Here is a 23426-nt window from a genome sequence, read left to right on the forward strand (position 1 = left end):
AATAGGAAGGAAGAAAAATGTAAATAAGAAACAACGGGGCAACGAGGACAAATATTCTAAAGAAGAATAAGGGGGGAAATGTAAATAATAGAAGATTACCGTTACGTAATCACTATTAAAATAAAGGGGAGGAGTATATATTGTGTGTGTATGTGTGTTATGTTTTCCTTTGTTTTGTTTTGTTTTGCTGGTTAAAAATATTTTTTTTTTAAAAAAAAAAAGTCTAAGTGCTATTGCTGGTGCTAGTAACATGGTTGTTACGTGAAACTGGCTTCCCCAGTGACTTTGCTTGTCAGAAGACTGCAAAACCTGATCACGTGATCCCAGGACACTGCAACCCTCACAAATATGAACCAATTAACAAGCATCCAAATTCTGAGCATGTGACCACAGGGATGCTGCAACAGTTGTAGCTGTTAAAAAAAAACGGTGGTAAGTCATTTTTTTTTCCAGTACAATTGTAACTTTGGTACGGTCGCTAAATGAACTGTTGTAAGTTGAGGACATTCCTGCATCTCAAAGAGAAAAGGAAGAGATAGAAAACGTTATGTACAAATCTGGACAAATCAAGGCCCTTACCTAGAGAAGCCACATTCCTTGAATTCTCCAGCATGACCTCATCATGCAAAGCTTTTTGATGGGGTTCCAGTAAGGCCCACTCTTCTTCAGTGAAAAAAACAGCCACCTCCTGGAAGGACACAGGACTCTGAAAGAAGAGAACATTCCCAGTTAATGTAACATCCGGAATGTTCTGACAAGTTCTCTGTCTTAAGCTCAGAGGATCTTCATCCCACTTTGCATCTTAAGAAGACAGAACTCTTGGAATAATTCTTCCAACAGGAATCCTTTATTAAGAGAAAATGGTTGCAGGCGTTCTAGACAGGACTTGGGTCCAAGCTCTCCCATTCGAGGTTTTAAGGGGTTCCCCAGTAGTCCCACCCAATCACCCCCCTCTTCCAGTGACAGTTTCAGGCATCACAATCCCACCCCTTTTTTCCTTTCTGCCGGCTGGATGGAGACTTCAGAGAAAACTACATGAAAGGTAAATAGCCTCCTTTGTTATGATAAGGCCTTTTGGTGCTATCTACATTCAAACCCTTTGAAGTTGTACCGAAGGAAGTGAGGGCCATAAATCCCCTTTGTTCACCCCCTTCTCTTTCTTTATGACAGAATCCAGAGAGGGCAGAACTGGGGTCTTCTATAATTGATAACTGGGGATGAAGTATAATTGGATTCTGACAGGTAGGCAACCTTGGCTCTTTTGTGACTTGTAGACTTCATAGCTGGTTCAGGAATTCTGGGAGTTGAAGTCCATGAGTCACAAAAGAGCCAAGGTTGCCTACCCCTGATCTAACACAACATAGGTGCACACTTCAAATCCACAAATACACTAAGGCAGAAGCTTGTCCACCCTAAGGATAAAACACCCAGACACAAACTGAGCAATGTGGTATATGCAGTACAATGCCGTGAGCTATGTGCAGATCTGTACCTTGGGAAAACAAAACAACTGCTTCATAAACACATGGCACAACATAGGAGAACAAATCCATCAGGACAAGATTCGGCAGTCCATTTGCATTTGAAAGACAAAGGCCACCCTTTCGAAGACAGCAAAGTCCACATTTTGGATAGAGAGGACCTCTGGTTTGAAAGAGGGGTCAAAGAGGCTATCTGTGTCAAAATTGAACAGCCCTCTCTCAACAGAGGGGAAGGGATACCACATCATCTATCTCCAGTCTACAACACAGTCCTTTCAGCAGTTCCAAGAAGGCTCCGCATCCATTTGCACTACTCAGGTGACCCTGAGGACACAGATAAAACTCTAGTTGGCCTCATTGCCTTTCTAAAGTGATGCAAATGACCAGCTGTCTGCAAGGAGTATAAATCCTTCCATTCCCCACCATCCAGTCAGAGCTGAAGAAGCTTCTTGGGGGAGAAGCGAAAGGTCTTGAAAGAAGAACAAAAAAGTCCACTTGCCTCGTGAAAAAGCCTCTTTGGGTTCTCTATCTCTTAAGTCATTTAAAAAAATGGGCATTTTACTTGACCCTTCAAACTATATCCAAGAAAATGGATAGACCACAGACCGATCATGTATTGTGGGCCAAAGGTTTAGAACAGGGGTGTCAAACTCAATTTCACTGAGGGCCGCATCAGCATTGCGGTTGCCCTTGGGGGCCGGGTGGGTGTGGCCAGAGTGGGTGCAGCCTACTGGGTGGGCCTGGATGGAGTGGGTGTGGCCTACCGGGTAGGCGTGGCCAGTTCTACATCATTCACGTCAAGAGTGCCTGTGCGGGCCGGGCAGGAGTGGGACAGATCTGAGGGTCTCTGGCAGAAGGGGGTGGGACTGGGGCAAGTGACAAGGCATGGTCCACCAGGGCAAGTGCCAAGATGGCCACCACAAAATTGTACATTGGTTCCTGGCTGGCCTGGGCCAGGGCCAAGGCAGCGGGGGCCGTTCCCTTACTGTTTCCAGGACGGCTTCGCGGGCCGCATCCGGCCCCCGGGCCTTGTGTTTGACATGTATGGTTTAGAATGTGAATGATTCAATGAGAACATCGGTCATCCCTCTCACTTAAGTTAGCTAGAAAACTAAGACTCCTGGCTCACGTCACAATCGCATTGGAACCCAGTTCAGAGGAGGAGGAACTGGGACCGTCTGACAGGGATGGCACATCTCCCTTGGCATGTTTGGAGAAGCCAGGGGCTGAGGATGATATTGTCTCAGGCCCCCCTGGCAATCGGGGAGATGGTCGACCAGATGTCTATTGGCGGGATGACTTGATCCTTCCCCACTGAGTGCTTTTAAAACAGTCCTGTTTTCCTCTGGGCCCGAGACCACTGGTGTCACTCAAGGATAATGCTGCCCTTATGATGTTCTATACACCGAAGGAGATGCTAGCAGCTGGCAGATCTCACTGGGGGAAATGGTACAATCTGGACGTTTTTAGCATTTTTAATTTTAAAATATATTTTTTAGTATTTTTTAATTGCAGTATGTATATTTTTAATTGGAAGCAGCTCAGAGCCCTTGACTGAGATGGGCGTCTATAGAAATTGAATAAATAAAATAAAAATAAAAAAAATAAAGTAAAATAAAATAAAATAAAAATAAATAAAAATAAAATAAAGTAAAGTAAAATAAAATAATAAAATAAATAAAACAAAATAATAAAATAAAATAAAGTAAAATAAAAAAATAAAGTAAAATAAAATAAATAAAATAAAAATAAAATAAAGTAAAATGAAGTAAAGTAAAGTAAAATAAAGTAAAGTAAAATAAAGTAAAGATCTCACTGGGGGAAATGGTACAATCTGGATGTTTTTAGCATTTTTAATTTTAAAATATTTTTTTAGTATTTTTTAATTGCAGTATGTATATTTTTAATTGGAAGCAGCTCAGAGCCCTTGACTGAGATGGGTGTCTATAGAAATTGAATAAATAAAATAAAAAAATAAAATAAAGTAAAATAAAATAAAATAAAAATAAATAAAAATAAAATAAAGTAAAATAAAATAATAAAATAAATAAAACAAAATAATAAAATAAAGTAAAATAAAAAATAAAGTAAAGTAAAATAAATAAAATAAAAATAAAATAAAGTAAAATAAAGTAAAATAAAAAAATAAAGTATAATAAATAAAATAAAATAAAATAAAAAAATAAAATAAAGTAAAATAAAATAAAATAAAAATAAATAAAAATAAAATAAAGTAAAGTAAAATAAAATAATAAAATAAATAAAACAAAATAATAAAATAAAATAAAGTAAAATAAAAAAATAAAGTAAAATAAAATAAATAAAATAAAAATAAAATAAAGTAAAATAAAGTAAAGTAAAATAAAGTAAAGTAAAGTAAAGTAAAATAAAATAAAATAAAATAATAAAATAAATAAAAATGGCTTCAACAATCTTTTAGGAAAGCTTCTTCTGCTTTGAGGCACTGACTGGATGGCAATGAAGAAAGAGAAGACTTGGGAGCAAATTACCCCATTGTAAAATAGATGGATTGGTTGACAATACCAAGCAGATACCAGACTGTTTTGAAGTGATCTTGGAATTCCTAAGCAGCTTGATCATTTTCCTCACTGTGAAAAATACCAGAAGTTTGGAAAACGAATGATACTGTTGGGTCTAGTGGTGAAGACACCAGGCTAGGAACTGGGGGACTGTGAGTTCCAGTCCCTCCTTAGGCCTGAAAGCCAGCTGGGTGGCCTTGAACCAGTCATTTTCTCTTAGCCCAAAACACCTCACAGGGTTGTTGGGGGGGGGAAATAGGAGGAGGAAGGTGTGTTGGATATTGCTTTTCTTTCTTTCTTTCTTTCTTTCTTTCTTTCTTTCTTTCTTTCTTTCTTTCTTTCTTTCTTTCTTTTCCTTCCTTCCTTCCTTCCTTCCTTCCTTCCTTCCTTCCTTCCTTCCTTCCTTCTTAATTTATTAGCTGCCCATCTTCCACATGGTAACTCTGGGTGGCTTACAATATGCTCGCACCCTTGAGTTATTTGTAAGAATAATAAAGACAATATATAATAATAATAATAATTTATTTATTTATGAGACTTATATACCACTTTAAGTGCAAGCACTCTCTAAGCCAGTGGTTCTCAACCTGTGGGTCGGGACCCCATTTGGGGTCGAACGACCATTTCACGGGGGTCGCCAAACAAGGCTGTCTGCCATTTTTCCCCCTTTTCTTTGGCCACGCCCCTGGCACCCGGTGATGTGTAAGTGGTTGGGGGGTCACCACAACATGGGGAACTGTATTATAGGGTCGCAGCATTAGAAAGGTTGAGAACCACTGCTCTAAGCGGTGTACACCAGTAAGCAATGTATATATATATTTACATTGCCCCCAACAATCTGGGTCCTCATTTTACCTCCCTCGGAAGGATGGAAGGCTGAGTCAACCTTGAGCCGGTGAGATTTGAACCGCTGACCTGCTGAACACAGTCAGCTAAAGTGGCCTGCAGTACTGCACTCTAACTGCTGGGCCACCTCAGCTCTTATAATCCCTTTATTATCAAAGTATAACATGATACAGTGAAATTGACTGAGCCTCCCTCTGTGCCACATATATAAATAAATACATAAATAAAATGTGGCCTTTTATTTACAATTATGGCCTCATGCTTTCTCATCACACTGCTGTCTCTGGAAGGGGTTTCAAAAATTATGCGAGAGGCATAAACAAAAAAAAAAGAACAAGTCCTAATCTACTGAATAAAAATAGAAATGGTTAGTAGGGAATGTGATAGATGGATACAGTAGTTACAAAATGAGAGGTCTGTCCAATATTCTCTGCATCTTTTCTAACGTTCTGCACTTACCAGAGCTACAGGCACAGATGTTGGTTTTGCTTTATCAAAGGGAGATGATCCCGCAAACACAAGTGACGTTGTTTTGTTCCCTGTCAGAAAGGCAAAATTAGTGGAAGCAGGCTTTTCGAAAGGATCCTTAAGAACATTCAGGAAGGAGGAGGAGGAACAGGAGGAGCAGGAGGAAGAGGAGGAGGAAGAGTCAGATGAAGAAGAAGGAGAGGAAGAAGAAGGAGAAGGAAAGGAAGAAGAAGAGGAGGAGGAGGAGGTGGAGGAGAAGAGGGAGAAGGAAAGGAAGAGAAAGACGGAGAAGGGGAAGAGTCGGAGGAAGAAGAAGGAGAGGGAGAGGAAGAAGGAGGAGATGAAGAAGGAGGAGGAGGAGGAGGAGGAGGAAGAGGAGGGGGAGAAGAGGAAGAGGGAGAAGGGGAAGAGTCGGAGGAAGAGTCAGAGGAAGGAAGAAAGAGAGGGAGAGGGAGAAGGAGAAGAGGGAGAAGAAGAAGAAGAAGAAGAAGAAGAAGAAGAAGAAGAAGAAGAAGAAGAAGAAGAAGAAGAAGAAGAAGAAGAAGAAGAAGAAGAAGAAGAAGAAGAAGAAGGAGAGGAGGAGGAGGGGGAGAAGAGGAAGAAGGGGAAGAGTCGGAGGAAGAGTCAGAGGAAGGAAGAAAGAGAGGGAGAGGGAGAAGGAGAAGAGGGAGAAGAAGAAGAAGAAGAAGAAGAAGAAGAAGAAGAAGAAGAAGAAGAAGAAGAAGAAGAAGAAGAAGAAGAAGAAGAAGAGGAGGAAGAAGGAGAGGGAGAAGGAGAAAGAGAAAGAAGGAGAAGAAGAAGAAGGAGGAGGAGGAGGAGGAGGAGGAGGAGGAGGAGGAGAAGAAGAAGAAGAAGAAGGAGGAGGAGGAGGAGGAGGAGAAGGAGAAGAAGAAGAAGAAGAGGAGGAGGAAGAGGAGGAGGAGGAAGGAAGGAGAGGGAGAAGGAGAAAGAGAAAGAGAAGGAGAAGAAGAAGAAGAAGGAGGAGGAGGAGGAGGAGGAGGAGGAGGAGAAGGAGAAGAAGAAGAAGAAGAGGAGGAGGAAGAGGAGGAGGAGGAAGGAAGGAGAGGGAGAAGGAGAAAGAGAAAGAGAAGGAGAAGAAGAAGAAGAGGAGGAGAATTATATTATTATTATTATTATTATTATTATTATTATTATTATTATTATTATTATCGGAATCTCTCAAAGGAATTTACAGGTTTTGGAAAGAATCTTACCGTACCTGTTAAGAGGTTCTGACTTGGATCTTCTCTGGAAATTTCATTGAAGATCAGCTCCTGAGATGGACGTCCTCTTGTCTCCAGCCTTTCAGAGATCACTCCCCCAAAGGATCCCTGGGCAAGAAATACCATACATGAAGAGGAGTTAAGGATATTCCCATTAGCAGATTCTTAACCCCTTGCTTCCAACTTCACAGGCCCACATTTTCATCGGTGGGAGAGACAAAAAAGGGGTACCATAATAGCTTGCTCCAATATGGCCTCTGAATGTGAGAATGGATTAATTTGCCTTACAGATATTGCCATCAAGCTACTAATTCCAGAAAGCTCAATTAGCAAACTATCTAAATCAGTGGTTCTCAACCTTTTTAATGCCGCGACCCCCAACCAGTCGTAAGTGAAGGACTAAACCACTCGTAAGTCGAGGACTAAACCGGTCGTAAGTCGAGGACTACCCAACTGGTCATAAGTCAAGGACTTTCCCTGCCCGGGAGCACCGCGCATGTGTGGTGCCGCCCTCTGCGCCGGCTGAGGCGTAGCTGGCAAGTGGCAGAGACAGAGCAGGCCGACTACCGGCTGGGCCACCAGCTGGCCCAGCCCAAGGGAAGTAAGGCACCCACCAGAAAAGGGGAAAAAATGGCGGACAGCCTTGCTTGGCGACCCCCGTGAAATGGTCGATCGACCCCAAGTGGGGTCCCGACCCATAGGTTGAGAACCGCTGATCTAAATGTTGAAGAATAGTGTTACTCTACCATCTGGAGCTGTCAGGATAGAATCTTCTCACCTGCAATGTCTCCTGTTTTGTTTCCTCTCCTTGGTTCAGGAGGAAGCCCTCTGCCAAGGCCACCGCTTGGGAAGTGGTCTCTGGTTCACAGTCCTGGACCCAGCTCTTCATCTCCAGGGGCAGGACGGCCAGGAACTGCTCCAGGATCACAAGGTCCAGCATCTCAGCTTTGGTGATCCTTTCCGGTTTCAGCCACCGAGCACAAAGGTGGTGGAGCTGGCTGCAAAGCTCTCGGGGTCCCTTGGCTTCCTCATAGCGGAAGTCCCTGAAACAGTGGCACTGACCATGCCAAGTGACCACTTCTTCCTCTAAGCTCTTCAGTCTAGTTTTGTCTCCGGGGGTCTCAGGGCAAGCGCCACGAGGAACTTCTCGTTGTCCTTCCTCTGCTGGGTATTCTTCATGCATTTTCTCTGTGTTTATTAACACACACACACAAAAAAGAAACAGAAACAAAACAGGATCGACTTTTTCCTGATCTCCAAAGTTATTGTCCTCGATAGGACCACAACTGCATAAACTCTGAAAAAAAATCTCAAAAGGTGCTGTCCAGCTACAAAGATTGCTTGCGCTAGGACAGCCGTGCCACTTCTAGCTTGCCAACTGTTCCGAGCGGGGAGGGGAATGTATGGAATGCACTGGCGGTTTCTCTCTGTTGGGAAGCAAGGTTGTAGAAGAGATGTTATGGCGAGCAGAGATCTTTTTCTCATAACAACGGCCTGAAGATTAAGGGGAGGGAAGGTTTAACTCTTTTGAACTATGTTTCTGGCGCCATATTGCCAGAGCTGGTTTTCCATTCATTAGTGCCGGTATGTGTGCTCAATAAAGTTTTGCATTAGAGATCGTGATGCCTGAGGTGTGCTTACTTCGTTGGGATTATCAGCCGGAACTATGACAGGTGCTTTTTCAGCAGGCAACTGGACTTTATTGTTTTTCTTTGGAGACGTTTCACTTCTCATCCAAGAAGCTTCTTCAGCTCTGACTGGATGGGGGGGGGGGGAATGGAAGGACTCTGAAAGAAGACAACATTCCGGGTGAACGTAACACCCGGAATGTTCAGGCAGATTCTCTGTCTTAAGTCACCTTATCTTAAAAAGGATGGGGATTTTACATAATAATAATAATAATGATGATGATGATGATGATGATGATAAAGTTGGAAGGGACCTTGGAGGTCATCTAGTCCAACCCCCTGCTCAGGCAGGAAACCTTATACCATTTTGGACAAATGGCTGTCCAGTCTCTTCTTAAAAACTTCCAGTGTTGGAGCATTCACCGCTTCTGGAGGCAGGTTGTTCCACTGGTTAATTGTTTAACTGTCAGGAAGTTTCTCCTTTAATAATAATATTAATAATAATAATAATAATAATAATAAAGTTGGAAGGGACCTTAGAGGTCATCTAGTCCAACCCCCTGCTCAGGCAGGAAACCTTATACCATTTCGGACAAATGGCTGTCCAGTCTCTTCTTAAAAACTTCCAGTGTTGGAGCATTCACCGCTTCTGGAGGCAGGTTGTTCCACTGGTTAATTGTTCTAACTGTCAGGAAGTTTCTCCTTAGTTCCAGGTTGCTTCTCTCCTTGATTAGTTTCCATCCGTTGCTTCTTGTCCTGCCTTCAGGTGCTTTGGAGAATAGCTTGACTCCCTGTTCTTTGGGGCAGCCCCTGAGATATTGGAACACTGCTATCATGTCCCCCCTCGTCCTTCTCTTCATTAAATTAGACATACCCAATTCCAGCAGCCTTTCCTTATATGTTTTAGCCTCCAGTCCCCTAGTCATCTTTGTGGCTCTTCTCTGTACTCTTTCTAGAGTCTCAACATCATTTTTACATCATGGTGACCAAAACTGGATGCAGTATTCCAAGTGTGGCCTTACCAAGGCATTTTAAAGTGGTATTAATACATAATAATTAATAGTTCTAGGTTGCTTGTTCTAGGTTTTCTTGGTTGTCCAAGAAAATGGATAGACTCCAGACCAACCACGCATTGTGGGCCAAAGAAGCTTTTTGGATGAGAAGCAAAATGTCTTCAAAGAAAAAAAAAAAAGCACCTTTGGGACAACCAGGACCAGGATGACTGAGAATCTCCATAGACACTCTGAAAAAAATATCACTCCTCCTTTTTTATGATACTTTTGCAGATACAACCTCAGGGAAGCAAGATAAGATGCTTCCAGATACTGATCAGTGGAGTGACTTGCCTCCAGAAGTTGTGGGTGCTCCATCATTCAATAGTAGTAACTGTGAGAGGGACCTCGGAGTCCTAGTGGACATCACTTAAATATGAGCCAGCCGTGTGCTGCAGCTGCCAAAAAGGCCAACGCAGTGCTAGGCTGCATTAACAGAGGGATAGAATCAAGATCACGTACAGTGTTAATACCACTCTTCAATGCCTTGGTAAGGCCACACTTGGAATACTGCATCCAGTTTTGGTCACCACAATGTAAAAAAAATGTTGAGACTCTAGAAAGAGTACAGAGAAGAGCAACAAAGATGATTAGGGGACTGGAGGCTAAAGCATATAAGGAATGGTTGCTGGAGTTGGGTATGTCTAGTTTAACGAAGAGAAGGACGAGGGGGGACATGATAGCAGTATTCCAATATCTCAGGGGCTGCCACAAAGAAGAGGGAGTCAAGCTATTCTCCAAAGCACCTGAAGGCAGAACAAGAAGCAACGGGTGGAAACTAACCAAAGAGAGAAGCAACCTAGAACTAAGGAGAAACTTCCTGACAGTGAGAACAATTAACCAGTGGAACAACCTGCCTCCAGAAGTGGTGAATGCTCCAACCCTGGAAGTTTTTAAGAAGAGACTGGACAGTCATTTGTCTGAAATGGTATAGGGTTTCCTGCCTGAGCCGGGAGTTGGACTAGATTACCTCCAAGGTCCCTTCCAACTTTATCATCATCATCATCATCATCATCATCATCTCTATTTCTCTGCTGGAAGAGGAATGCAGAGAGGCTTCAATGAGAGAAGGTCCAGGATTTAATCCAGTTGTAGCTCCTTCACCCAGGGACTTGTCACTCTAGCTCAGTGGTTCTCAACCTGTGGGTCGGGACCCCATTTGGGGTCAAACAACCATTTCACGGGGGTCGCCAAACAACGCAGTCCGCCATTTTCCCCCCCTTTTCCTTAGCTGTGCTACTCCCTTTTACTCTATTGGCTTTTGAAAGCCAATAGAATAGACTCTCTTGAATAGAGTCTAATTCTATTGGCTTTCAAAAGCCAATAGAAATTGTCCAGGCTGTCTTTGCCCTGCTGAGCCCGCCAAAAATCCCATTCTGCAAATGATGCTGCACCAGTTGAGTAGTCCTCGACTTACGACCAGTTGGGGGTCGCGGCATTTAAAAGGTTGAGAACCACTGCTCTAGCTCTAAGCAGCAAACTCTTGGATGTATTTCCATCCATGTCATGGAGAATCACCTCAGAAATGGAACACATGAGCAGAATGAGGAGTAAACCTCTGTCCATGGTTATGAAATGGAAGTCACAACTTCTAGCCTAGACTGGAAGCACCTCATCCAATAATGTAGTCCTCAATTTACAACAATCCATTTAGTGACCGTTCAAATTTACAACGGCACTGAAAAAAAGTGACTTATGGCCGTTTTTCACGCTGACGACCATTGTGGGATCCCCGTGGTTGTCGGTGTGAGAAACGGCCATAAGTCACTTTTTTTTTCAGTGCCGTTGTAACTTGGAGCAGCCACTAACCGAATGATTGTAAGTCGAAGATTACCTGTACTGTTGCTTTTCGATGATCTTCCAACTCGGGTGTTTAATGGAAAAAAGAAAGCGAGGCAAAGCCTTTGACCATCATGGTCATATCGATGTCCGGTTTATTCCCTAATCTAGATATGCCATCCAGAGGCAAGACTAATCCTAGTCGCAAAATCACAGGCAAGGAGCTGATAAAACATAGGAAGAACGGTTGCAGGATTTGGGTTTGGCTAGTCTAGAGAAAAGAAGGACTAGTTTTCAGTCAGGGCAGAAAACATCCTGCAGAAGCCAAGAAGGATCCACAGCCATTTGTGCAGATCAGGTGACCCTGAGGACACAGGTGTTGGAAGAAAAGTCTTCATCCTGGTCCAGTCCAAGCCGGGGATAAACAACATGGCTACTGCTTTAGAAAGAAGGTTGCAGTTTATTGAAGAGCCAAACAGGAAGATGGTTCTGGCAGGAAAGAGGAGAGAAAAAAAGGACTGAGCACATGTGGGGAGCGGGTTTTTATACCCTTTGGAGCCTTTTGTTTGTGGAGTTGTTCCTGTTCCTGTGGCGTGAACTTTAACCTGAGTGAGTGTGCCTTTCTAGTATTCTGATGGTGATGGGTCAATTTTATTATGTCCAAAGGTCATACCCTGCTTCCCTGGTGCTGGGGCTAATGACTCTTAAAGTTTGGTGGAGTATGCAGATTTTAGATGTCCTTGTCTTCCTAAGCTTCTAGCTTCAACTTTCCTGATGGTTTACATCAGGAGCAGAGCTGGCTTCTGCTTGGGGGAGGGAGACTTGGGGCTATCAAGAAAACTGGGCATGTTTTTCTGCCCTTTTAATATTTCCTTCTCTGGGGGGTTGACTTCCCACAATGGTAAGCCTCCAGGTGGCATCAACCCCTCTCTAAAAGAATACAAATGACCAGCTTCCTTCCATTTCCCACCATCCAGTCAGAACTGAAGAAGCTTCTTGGATGAGAAGCAAAACGTCTTCAAAGGAAAACAAGAAAATCCAGTTGCCTCTTGGGAAAAAAAAAAAGCACCTTTGGGACAACCCTGACCTGGATGACTTGAGAACCTCCATAGCCATCCATCCAGCTTCTCCAGCTGGGTCTCCATCGCGGGCTGGCAGCTGGCTTCTGCCTTGCAAACGGACCCCTCTGCCTCTCTTCCCGGCTCGGGGAACTGCCCTCCCTTGCATCTGCACGTCCGAATCGGGATCCCGACTCCTCTTTTGAGGGAGACGCTTAAAGCCATGCTGGGAGCTACTTGCAAAGCGCGAGCAAAGGCGAGGATGCTGGCCAGGTTTGCAATTCAGCCTCTCTACTGGGACCATCATTGTTTGCTCCTGCTCCCTCCCTCCCTCCCCACCATCTGGTCCTCCCTTTCTTTGCCTCTCTTCCCACGGATTCTTTCTTTCTTTCTTTCTTTCTTTCTTTCTTTCTTTCTTTCTTTCTTTCTTTCTTTCTTTTTTCCTTGGACTCGATCCGTTTTGCAAGGGAGCCGTCCTCGCATCTAGAAATGCACGGAAAGCAGTCGCGCACGGGGGAGGGGGGTGGGAGAGAAACCCCCGTCCACCTCCCCAACCCCCCCCCCCACCGCCCTTTAGCAAGACAGCTTTGCAATCTACAGGGAATTACCTTGCTTTCTCTCTCTCTCTCTCTCTCTCTCTCTCTCTCTCTCCGCGGCTCCCTTCTCTTTGCAGAGGAAAAGGGCACCACTCGGTGATCCTCCGTTCCTTGCAAGATCTTCTCGCAGTCTCCCCCCTCCTTTGCCTTTGGGGAAGTTGAGGGTAAAAAGAAAAAAGAACGGGAGGGCAATGAAGCCGAGGGGGGAAGATTCTAGCTGATGCACTCGCTAATACTTCCTCTCTTTCTCTGCTCTCTCCCCCCCACACCCTTTTTTTTTTTTAAAAAAAAAAGTGTGCATTCTGCAGCTAGAAGCACGGGTCTGCCAAGCCACCAGGCGCATGCGCGGCTTCCTATCGTGTTTTACCAGCCCGCAGTCCTGCAAGGGTTTTCACAGAGGGCGCCCCCTGCGGGAGAAAGGGGCAATGGAGGAGTTTTGCCGGGGTTGGTGGTGCAAAGATGATGGGAGGGAGAGAGAGAAAAAATAGCCTCCTAAGAGGAGAAAATCTTGAGATCCATCTCCATCGGTTTTTTTAGAACTGTGTTTCTCAACCTTGACAATTTCAAGGCATGTGGACTTCAACTCCCAGAATTCCACAGCCAGCAATGCTGGCTGTGGAATTCTGGGAGTTGAAGTCCACATGCCTTAAAATTGTCAAGGTTGAGAGACACTGTTCTAGAACTTGGCAACTTTCAGACGGGCGGACTTCAACTCCCAGCATCCCTTAGCTAAACTTGATGGTTGAGGGATGCTGGGAGTTGAAGTCCATACATCTTAAAGTGGCCAAGTTTGAGAAATAACAGGTCTAAGCTGCAAAATAGAATAAATAACAAGAGTTGGAAGACCTTGGAGGTCTTCTAGTCCAATTCCCTGCTCACGCAGGAAACCCTCTACAAATGGTTGTCTAAATAGATATTGTGCTTCTTCTTGCTAAATAACAGTAGCTTCCCAAAGTAGTTTGGAGAGAATTGGGGCTGTTGTGTCCTTGCAACAAAGCAGGTGCTGCTGTTGCTGCTTCAATGCACGCCCCCACCCGATCTCCCAAAACCTTTTACGGCCCCTTTGGACTTAGGGAGGGTCTCACATTATAGACAGCTCAAGATCCCCAGTAGTGACTCCACTTCCGACCCCCCCTTCTGGAGAATTTGTCTGTCTGAATGCAGCAAGCCCTGGCAAGACGTTATGGGCATGCTCAGTTCCATTCTGAAGCTAAGGAACTGCCAGTACTGCAATGCTGAAGCTTCCCACGCTGCCCCCTGGTGGAGTCTGTATGCGTTGCCTGGATAAGATAAAAACCTTTATTGTCATTTTTTTTTTTACCGCGGCACACATTGAAAATGAAATTCTGTTGCCTGCTCTCAGAAGTGTACACATACACAACACACTTCCTGTTTAGTGTTGAAACGCTTCCTTTATTGTCACACATGCTTTACATCCATCATATATTGCTTTCATACTTCTTGCATTTGTTAAATACTGTAAAGTCTACATCACAACGTTAAGCCTCCCTCCCCCCCCCTCGCCCTGGGAACATTCATGAGGCACGTGAGTTATTTTATTCAGTTTATTCTTCCAACAGAAGCTCTTCGCACACTTGGGAACTCTAAAATGTTGTGTTTCATTCAATTGTTAATATGTGAATTATTACAAGGGTACATAAAGCGATCAGTGGAACAGTCTTTGATCTCTAAAAGGTGAATCTCAAAACAGGAGTGTTTGCAGGAGGGTTTAAAAAAAAAAACACCAGGATGGCAGCTGTGCCTGTGATAGAAAGAGTGCAGAGAAGAGCAACCAAGATGATTAGGGAACTGGAGGCCAAAACGTATGAAGAACGGTTGCAGGAATTGGGTATGTCTAGTTTAATGAAAAGGACGAGTGACATGGTAGCAGTCTTCCAATATCTCAGTTGTTAATTGCGAAGTCGTGTCCGACCCATCGCCACCCCATGGACAACGTTCCTCCAGGTCTTCCTGTCCCCTACCATCTTCTGGAGCCAATATCTCAGGGGTTGCCCCAAAGAAGAAAGGGTCAAGCCATTCTCCAAAGCATCTGAGATCAGGACAAGAAGCAGCAGATGGAAACTCATCAAGGAGAGAAGCAACCTAGAACTAAGAGGAAATTTCCTGATAGTTAGAACAATTAATCAGTGGAACAACTTGGGTTCTGGAGGTTTTTAAACAGAGATTAGACAATGATTTATCTGAAGTGGTACAGGGTCTCCTGCCTGAGCAGGGGGTTGGACTAGACCTCCAAACTCCCTTTCCATGCTGTTATTCTATTATATGGTGCATTCGATGCACAGGCCAAGCGACAGGGCTTTGAGCATGTCTGCAATCCCCACCTTGACTTTTCTGACCCCCTGCCCAGATGTCCCAGCTCAAAGGACCCTTTTTCATTTCAGTTTCTGAACTCTTTCGAAGTTTATAATGCCCAAATCGTTTTACACTGATGGGATTCAAAAGGTGCATTTCTTCAAAAGCTCTTTTGCACCCCGAGGACTGAGAGGGTTTCTCTCTCTATGGATTCTCTGGTGAGAAGTGAGGTTTTTCTTACACAAATAGCTCTTTCGGCAGACAAAACAAGTGTACGGCTTCACCCCCCGGTGAATCTTTTTATGGGAGCTAAGGCTTGTGCTCTGGCTGAAGCTCTTTCCACACTCCAGGCATTTGTAGGGTTTCTCCCCTGTGTGGGTCCTTTCGTGGCAATTAAGGTAGGTTCTATTGCTGAAAGTCTTCTCGCACATAAAGCACCGGTACGGTTTCTCTCCTGTGTGAGTACGTTGGTGCAAAGTAAGGTGCGAACTCTGACTGAAGCTCCTTCCGCACTCAAAGCATTTGTATGGCTTCTCCCCAGTGTGGGTCCTTCGATGGGTCGTAAGGTGCGTCCTCTGCCGAAAGGATTTTCCACACTCAAAACACACGTACGGTTTTTCCCCCGTGTGAATTCTCTTATGAGAAACAAGACTGGCACTCGTGTTGAACGTCTTGGGACATTCCGAGCACAAGTATGGCTTCTCTCCCGAGTGGATTTTTTTATGCCGACTTAAGAGCGCGGTGTGGCTAAAGCTCTTTCCGCACTCCGAGCATTTGTACAGTTTTTCCCGAGTGTGAATTCTCCTATGTGAAATAAGGGACGTGTTCTTACCGAAACTCTTTCCACACTCCAAGCATCGGTATGGTCTTTCTTCCGTGTGTAATTGCTGATGTCGGGCCAGAGAGACACTCTGATTGAACTGCCTTCCACACTCTGAACATTTAAATAATTTCTCTTCTCCGTAAATTCTTTGATAAGGCAAAAGATCATCACCTGTCTGAAGAAAGTTCTTTCCATGCTCCAAGCAATTATCTGATGTCTCACTTGGATGGATTTCTTGACATGAAAGGAAGTTTGAGCTCTTGGTCCATGCTGAACATTGATAGAGTTTCTCCTCTGTATAAATTCTGTGGTGCAAGTTGAGTTTGAATTTAGAAATCAATGTCTTTCTACCTGAAGGATTTTTGTTCTTTTTCTTCTGTTTCTGGATTAGGTTTTGACAAGGATCTTCTGCCTGGAAGTCAGACAGATTCCTCCTAATCTCTGCCTTTTGCTCTTCCTGTCTCACTGATCCTTTGAGATCACCAGCAATCTCTTCCTGCTCTTCATCTTTGGGAATTCTTGATGGGATACAGTACAGCTCTTGAGCAGTGGAATCTTCCATCACCAAACCTGCTCGGACAGAAAGACAGAGAAAAGGCTAGATTACAAATCAAACGGAAAAGTGGAACAAATGTACTCCATTAGTCATTCTTGTAAATTGTCAGGGAATTGTGCAGCAGCTGTTCAAACAGAGTCAGAAACTGACACAAACATGTAGTTTTATACTGCATAAATAATATACTTAACATCAATATATACAGAAAACTAGATAGTCAGGCAAACAGGAGCATCACCACATCATGAGGTAAATCACAGAGGACACAGACCAAAAAGGCGGGAAAAAAGGGAAACTCCCCCTCCACCCACACAACCAATCATAGGGCAGATTGCCTCATGCAGGAGAGACCCAGCCCTCTCCAACCAATGAACCACTACTGTGTGTTCTGGCTCACTGCACAACCCCACTGCGCCAAATACTAAATGTAAATATTTAACTTAAATAAATATATTAATTTATTACATTAATATAATAAATTAATGTAAGCATGAATCTCTGCCCTATTTCTTTCTGGCTTCTGCTACGGTGAAAGTTTGAGAAACCTTGTGGACCACAATGTAGCACTTAGACCTAGACTTATATACTGCTTCACAATGTTTCACAGCCCTCTCTTAGCGGTTTACAGAGTTAGCCTCTTGCCCCCAACCATCTGGGTCCTTGTTTTACTGACCTCAGAAGGATGGAAGGCTGAGTCAACCTTGAACCAGTCAGGATCAAACTCCTGGAAGTGGGCAGAATTAGCCTGCAATACTGCATTCTAACCACTGTGCCACCACGGCTCTGATACCACCACATCATGCACCACAACACTATGGCACCACCTGTGATATATTCTATTCTTTTACAATCAGTGGTTCCTCTTTCCATTTGTTTTTTTGGAGCCAAAACCAGTCTAAGCATTGAAAAATGGAACATCTTTGGAAGGGGTGTTGGAATTCTTGCCGTATAACTTTTTGCCCAGGACAGGAATTCTCAGATCATCTGAGACAAAGAGCTGTCCAATATTTTCTTGATAACCTCTAGTGATGGAGATCCTTTAAGAGGCAAGTTGTCCACTGTTTAATAGCTTTCCACAATTATGACATTCCTTATTTCCAGTCTGTTTGGTTCTTGTCTTACCCTCAGGTACTATTAATCCATACCCTCTTTTCTGTGATAGCTCTTAAATTTTAGAAGACTGCTATCAGGTCTCTACTTAGCTCTCTCTTCTTGAGGCTAAACTGTTCTTTGTAGGACATTCTCCATCTTTATTTCTCTTGCCTGTACTATTTCCTGTTCCTCATACAGCCAAACCTCCCTTTACGACCACAATAGGGATTGGAAAATTTGTCACGGTTGTTAAGTGAGGCATCAATTTTAATGACCTTTTTTCCAGTCATTAAGCAAGTCACTGGCAGTCATTAAGTGAGACACCACCTGACCATGGCTTGTGATCTTTCCTGCTGGCTTTCCCATTAACTTTGCTTGTCGGAAACAATGAATAGTTGCGGGAATTGGGTATGTCTAGTTTAATGAAAAAGGACGAGGGGTGACATGATAGCAGTCTTCCAATATCTCAGGGGTTGTCCCAAAGAAGAGGGAGTCAAGCTGTTCTCCAAAGCACCTGAAGGCAAGACAAGAAGCAACGGATGGAAACTAACCAAAGAGAGAAGCAACCTAGAACTAAGTAGGAATTTCCTGAGAGTTAGAACAATTAACCAGGGGAACAACCTGCCTCCAGAAGCGGTGAATGCTCCAACACTGGAAATTTTTAAGGACGGATTGGACAACCATTTGTCTGAAATGGTTTTCTGCCTGAGCAAAGGGTTGGACTAGAAGATTTCCAAGGTCCCTTCCAACTCAGTTATTCTGTTATCTGAAATAAAATTATTAGACAGACATTCTGTGAGTCTATAAAATCCTAGGGTTGGAAGGGATTCATGAAACCATGAAGTCCAACCCCTTCAAGGCAGAAATCCATAATTAAGGCATCCCTGATGGAGGGGCCTCCAGTTTCTTCTTGAACACAGACAATGAAAAGGAGCTAACCACCTCTCTGAGTTATTGGTTCCAGAGACAATCAGATTTACATTTACATTTTTTGCAGTATTCTGCCAAAAATTGCCCTTAAGCTGGAATCTGCTGGATTATCTCCTTCCAAAATGTCACAAAATCCCAGTTTCATTTTGGAACTTGCCCACCTCTTCAAATATCTTCTGTGGTGATGTTTGAAGAAGCTAGAATAGAATAGAATAGAATAGAATAGAATAGAATAGAATAGAATAGAATAGAATAGAATAGAATAGAATAGAATAGAATAGAATAGAATAGAATAGAATAGAATATGGGATGGGATAGGATAGGATAGAATAGAATAGAATATGGGATAGAATAGAATAGAATATGGAATAGAATAGAATAGAATAGAATAGAATAGAATAGAATAGAATAGAATAGAATAGAATAGAATAGAATAGAATAGAATAGAATAGAATAGGAGTTGGAAGGGACCTTGGAGGTCTTCTAGTCCAACCCCCTGCTCAGGCAGAATAAAATCTTGCCCGGCCTTTCTGACATTTACTGGGTCCTAATGAATCTTCCCTCCTTTTATGGATTTCATTTTTTTCTTCCTATGAATTATTGTTGTGGCTTCAAACATCTGGTGTCAGTTCTCAAGGTCTTCTGCAAAGTAGGACATTTCCCAAAGGACATTGTTGAGTTTTCCACAAGCTTGTAGTGATAGAATCACTTTTTCTAAACATTCCGTGCAGATCGTTATATGGAAAAAGAAGGAATGAGGGATGGGTCATCCAAATGAGAATGAACTGGCAACTCACCTCCGACAAATCTCTCTTAGGAGATGAAAAATTAAACCCATATCTATCCTTATTTAGTTTCCCTATCACTCACCTGAATAGATTCCTGCTGCTGTTTCTCCTGCCTCATCCAGTTGGACAAGTAGATCTTCACCTTCTTCTATCCGGGATTTGATCTCAGGTTTGGGAACTTCTTTGGAAGAAACAAACAAGCTGTTAACTTCTAAACACAAAATATTAAGACTTCCCCAAACAGCCATTTTGCACCTAAGAAGCAAGAGAAGTTCTAAGATAAGGTAAGTAAGGTAAGATAAGATTTGAGATATGAGATAGATAAAAGAGATGAGATAAGATAACCTGGCCCACATTCAAAATGAAATTCTGTTGCCTGCTCTCAAAAGAAAGTATGTATCTATCCATACACATACACACATAGGCACATTTTGTCAAGCTTGAAGCTTGCTTTGCTGGTGCAACAATTATTGCTTCTTAGCTTGCCAACAAACTTGGGGGGAGGATGGGCGAATGGAATGCAGGCCCACAGATAACGGAAGCAGACTGTGAGAATCAAGGACGATCATCCAAGAAGCTTCTTCAGCTCTGCCTGGATGGTGGGGAGTGGAAGGATTTATACTCCTTGCAGTCAGTTGATCATTTGCATTCTTTTATTGAGTTGTTGAGGCCACTTGAGGGTTTATCTCTGTCCTCAAGGTCACCTAAGTAGTGCAAATGGCTGTGGAGCCTTCTTGGAAGTGTTCAAAGGACTATGTTGTAGACTGGAGACAGATGAAGGACTGCTGGTTTGAAAGAGGGGTCCAAGAGGCCATCTATGCCAAAATTGAACAGCCCTCTCTCAACAGAGGGGGAGGGATACGACATCCTCTATTTCCAGTCTACAACACAGTCCTTTCAGCGGTTCCAAGAAAGCCCCACACCAATTTGCATTACTCAGGTGAGCCCAAAGACACAAATATACCTCTAGGTGGCCTCAATGACTCTCTAAAAGAATACAAATGACCAGCTGTCTGCAAGGAGTATAAATCCTTCCATTCCTCACCATCCAGTCAGAGCTGAAGAAGCTTCTTGGCTGAGAAGTGAAACGTCTTCAAAGAAAAACAAGAAAGTCCAGTTGCCTCGTAAAAACCATCTTTGGGACCTGGATGGCTGAAAATCTCCACACACATTTAGCGATGCACGTTGGGATGAACACCCTTCATGAAAAAGCATCTTTGGGACAACTATGACCTGGATGACTAAGAATCTCCATAGACAAAAGGAGGAGCTGAAATGGCGGCCATGCTTCAGATCATGGAATCCTTCAACCCCAAGTGGACCAAAAAAGGAGGTCTCTCCACACAGAAGCATTCTGAGAAGACTTTCCACCTTTCAAAATGACCTCACTTGGAATCCACCAAGGTCACACAGAGAAGAGACGGGAATCAAGAGCAGATTCAAGGAGACTCACTGAATGAGGCCACCATCCCGTACATCTCCAGCATGACTTCCTTGTAGAAGGTCCTTTGGCCCTGATCTAGCAGGGCCCATTCCTCCTCTGTGAAATACACAGCCACTTCTTCGAAGGACACGACCGCCTGAAAGAGAAGGTCCAAGTCACAGTCTGGAAGGAAAGTCAGGTGGGACCCACAGCCTGTTCTCCAGAAGACCTTCAACAGCCCATGGGTGCTGAAACAAAAATAAGCAGGAAGTAAGCATCATGCTGGAGGATTAGCACCAGGGAGACCAGCCGGAAAAAGTCCAGAGAGACTTTGGACCTCATTCTCTCTCTCAGGGAGTTCCTGAGAATCAGAACAGAGCTGGAAGGGACCTTGGAGGCCTTCTAGCCCAGCCCCAAGCTCAAACAGGAGATCCTATACCATTTTAGACAGGTGTCTGTCCAATCAGTTCTTTAAAAACCTCCAGTGGTGGAGAACACACAACATCTGAAGGCACGCTGTTCCACTGGTTACTTGTCCTCGCTGTTAGGAAGTTTCTCCTTAATTCCAGGTGGCTTCTCTAGATTAGTTTCCATCCATGGTTTCTTGCCCTGCCCTCTGCTGCTTTGCAAAATAAGTTGACCCCCCCCTCCTCTTTGTGGCAGTCTCTCAAATACTGGGAAACTGCTATCATGTCCCCCCAGTCCTTCTTTTCTCTAGACCAGAGGGTCCCCAACCTTTTGGGCACCAGGGACCGGTTCCATGAAGAAAGGTTTTTCCACAGACCGGAGAGTGTGTGGTTTTGTGTGCTGCCTGCATCTTACAAATGTGGCTTTGCTTATTTGTGTGGACCGGTTGCTGGCATGCTGTGGCCCAGTACTGGTCCACAGACAGGCGGTTGGGGACCTCTGCTCTAGACTAGCCAAACCCAAATGGTGCAACCGTTCTTCATATGTTTTAGTGTCTAGGGCAGGGGTAGGCAACCTTGGCTCTTTTATGACTCGTGGACTTCAACTCCCAGAATTCCTGAGCCAGCATGGCTCAGCTTGGAAACTTCTCCTTTTCCCCTCAGCATGGCTGGCTCAGGAATTCTGGGAGTTGAAGTCCACGAGTCATAAAAGAGCCAAGGTTTGCCTACCTCTGGCCTAGGCCGCTTTATGACTCGTGGACTTCAACTCCCAGAATTCCTGAGCCAGCATGGCTCAGCTTGGAAACTTCTCCCTTTCCCCTCAGCATGGCTGGCTCAGGAATTCTGGGAGTTGAAGTCCACGAGTCATAAAGAGCCAAGGTGGGCTACCTCTGGCCTAGGCCTAGGCCGCTTTATGACTCGTGGACTTCAACTCCCAGAATTCCTGAGCCAGCAGGGCTCAGCTTGGAAACCTCTCCCTTTCCCCTCAGCATGGCTGGCTCAGGAATTCTGGGAGTTGAAGTCCACGAATCGTAAAAGAGCCTAGGTTGCCTACCCCTGAGCTAGGCCTTTAATCATCTTAGTTCCTCTTCTTTGAACAATTAATCAGTGGAATGGCTTGCCTTCAGCAGTTGTGGGTGCTCCATCACTGCAGGTTTTCAAGAAAAGATTGGACAACTGCTTCTCCGAAATGGTCTAGGAATTCCTGCTTGAACATTTCTTGCCTAAATGTAGAATCTTGCTTTTTTCACCATTGAATTTTATTTTGTTAGATAGCGCCCAGTGTTCAAGTCTGTCCAGATCCTTCTGTATCTTAAGCCTGTCTTCTGGAGTGTTGGCTATTCCTGCCAGCTTGGTGTCATCCGCAAATTTGACGAGTTCCCCATCTATCCCCTCGTCCAAATCGTTGATGAAGATGTTGAAGAGCACTGGGCCCAGAACAGAGCCCTGGGGCATCCCACTACACACTTCCCTCCATATAGATGCAGTTCCATTGAGGACCACTCGCTGAGTACGGCCGGTCAGCCAGCTACGGATCCATCTGGTGGTGATTCTGTCTACCCACATTTTTCTATCTTATCAAGTAGTAGGTTGTGATCTACTTTATCAAATGCCTTACTGAAGTCCAAGTAAATTATGTCCACAGCATTCCTCTGATCCACTAATTTTGTCACTGGGTCAAAGAATGCAATAAGATTTGTCTGGCATGATCTATTTTTGACAAACCCATGTTGGCTTTTAGTAATGACTTTGTTTGCCTCTAGGTGTTCGTTGATTCGTTGTTTGATTATATTTTCCAGGATCTTCCCAGGTATTGAGGTCAGGCTGATAGGTCTGTAATTTCCTGGATCCATTTTTTTTTCCTTTTTTGAGGATGGGAACTACATCAGCTCTTTTCCAGTCCTCTGGTAGTTCCCCTGTGTTCCAGGATCTTTGAAAAATATAGTTCAGTGGTTCCGATATCACATCTGCAGTTCCTTGAGAACCTTGGGGTGTAATCCATCTGGTCCTGGCGATTTGAACTCATCTAGGCTGGACAGGTGCTCACTTATAGAATAGAATAGAATAGAATAGAATAGAATAGAATAGAATAGAATAGAATAGAATAGAACAGCATAGCATAGCATAGCATAGCATAGCATAGCATAGAATAGAGACTAAAAGAGAAATAGAATAGGATAAGACAGGGATAGGATAGGTTAATGACTTTATTGTCACTTTAAATGTACGCTAATCAGCATACATTAAATTGAGATTTCGTTGCATACAGCTCTCAGAGAGTAACCACCTCCAATATACACTGCATAAACATAACAAAAATAAATAAATAAATAAATAAATAAAATGCATATACCCACACACACAGATATGACCCAGAAAAACAACACAGTGATTCACTTAACAACTGTGGTAAAACGGGGCAA

At 43.7% G+C, this 23426-nt stretch overlaps 1 protein-coding gene across 6 annotated transcripts in view; it reads right to left on the reverse strand.

The window, feature by feature from the left end:
- Positions 1 to 23426, reverse strand: part of LOC120310186 (zinc finger protein 420-like) — a 32297-nt gene that overhangs the window by 3314 nt on the left and 5557 nt on the right. The window contains exons 1-6 of one of the 6 annotated variants that reach the window (XM_039348319.1): positions 12684 to 12914; positions 11073 to 11506; positions 7337 to 7746; positions 6555 to 6666; positions 5327 to 5406; positions 580 to 706 (exon numbers count right to left, since the gene is read on the reverse strand). In XM_039348319.1, the coding sequence (XP_039204253.1) occupies positions 580 to 706; positions 5327 to 5406; positions 6555 to 6666; positions 7337 to 7741 (724 nt within the window). In that variant the 5' untranslated portion in view covers positions 7742 to 7746; positions 11073 to 11506; positions 12684 to 12914. Of the gene's footprint in view, positions 1 to 579; positions 707 to 5326; positions 5407 to 6554; positions 6667 to 7336; positions 8337 to 11072; positions 11507 to 12683; positions 12915 to 15268; positions 16378 to 19255; positions 19355 to 20626; positions 20754 to 23426 lie in introns of those variants that run through there. The other 5 variants (XM_039348316.1, XM_039348315.1, XM_039348318.1 and 2 more) reach the window with 5 other exon arrangements.

This window comes from Crotalus tigris, unplaced genomic scaffold (genome assembly GCF_016545835.1).
Source record: "Crotalus tigris isolate CLP2741 ecotype Arizona unplaced genomic scaffold, ASM1654583v1 scf7180000018127.1262416, whole genome shotgun sequence".
NCBI classification, from domain to species: domain Eukaryota; kingdom Metazoa; phylum Chordata; class Lepidosauria; order Squamata; family Viperidae; genus Crotalus; species Crotalus tigris.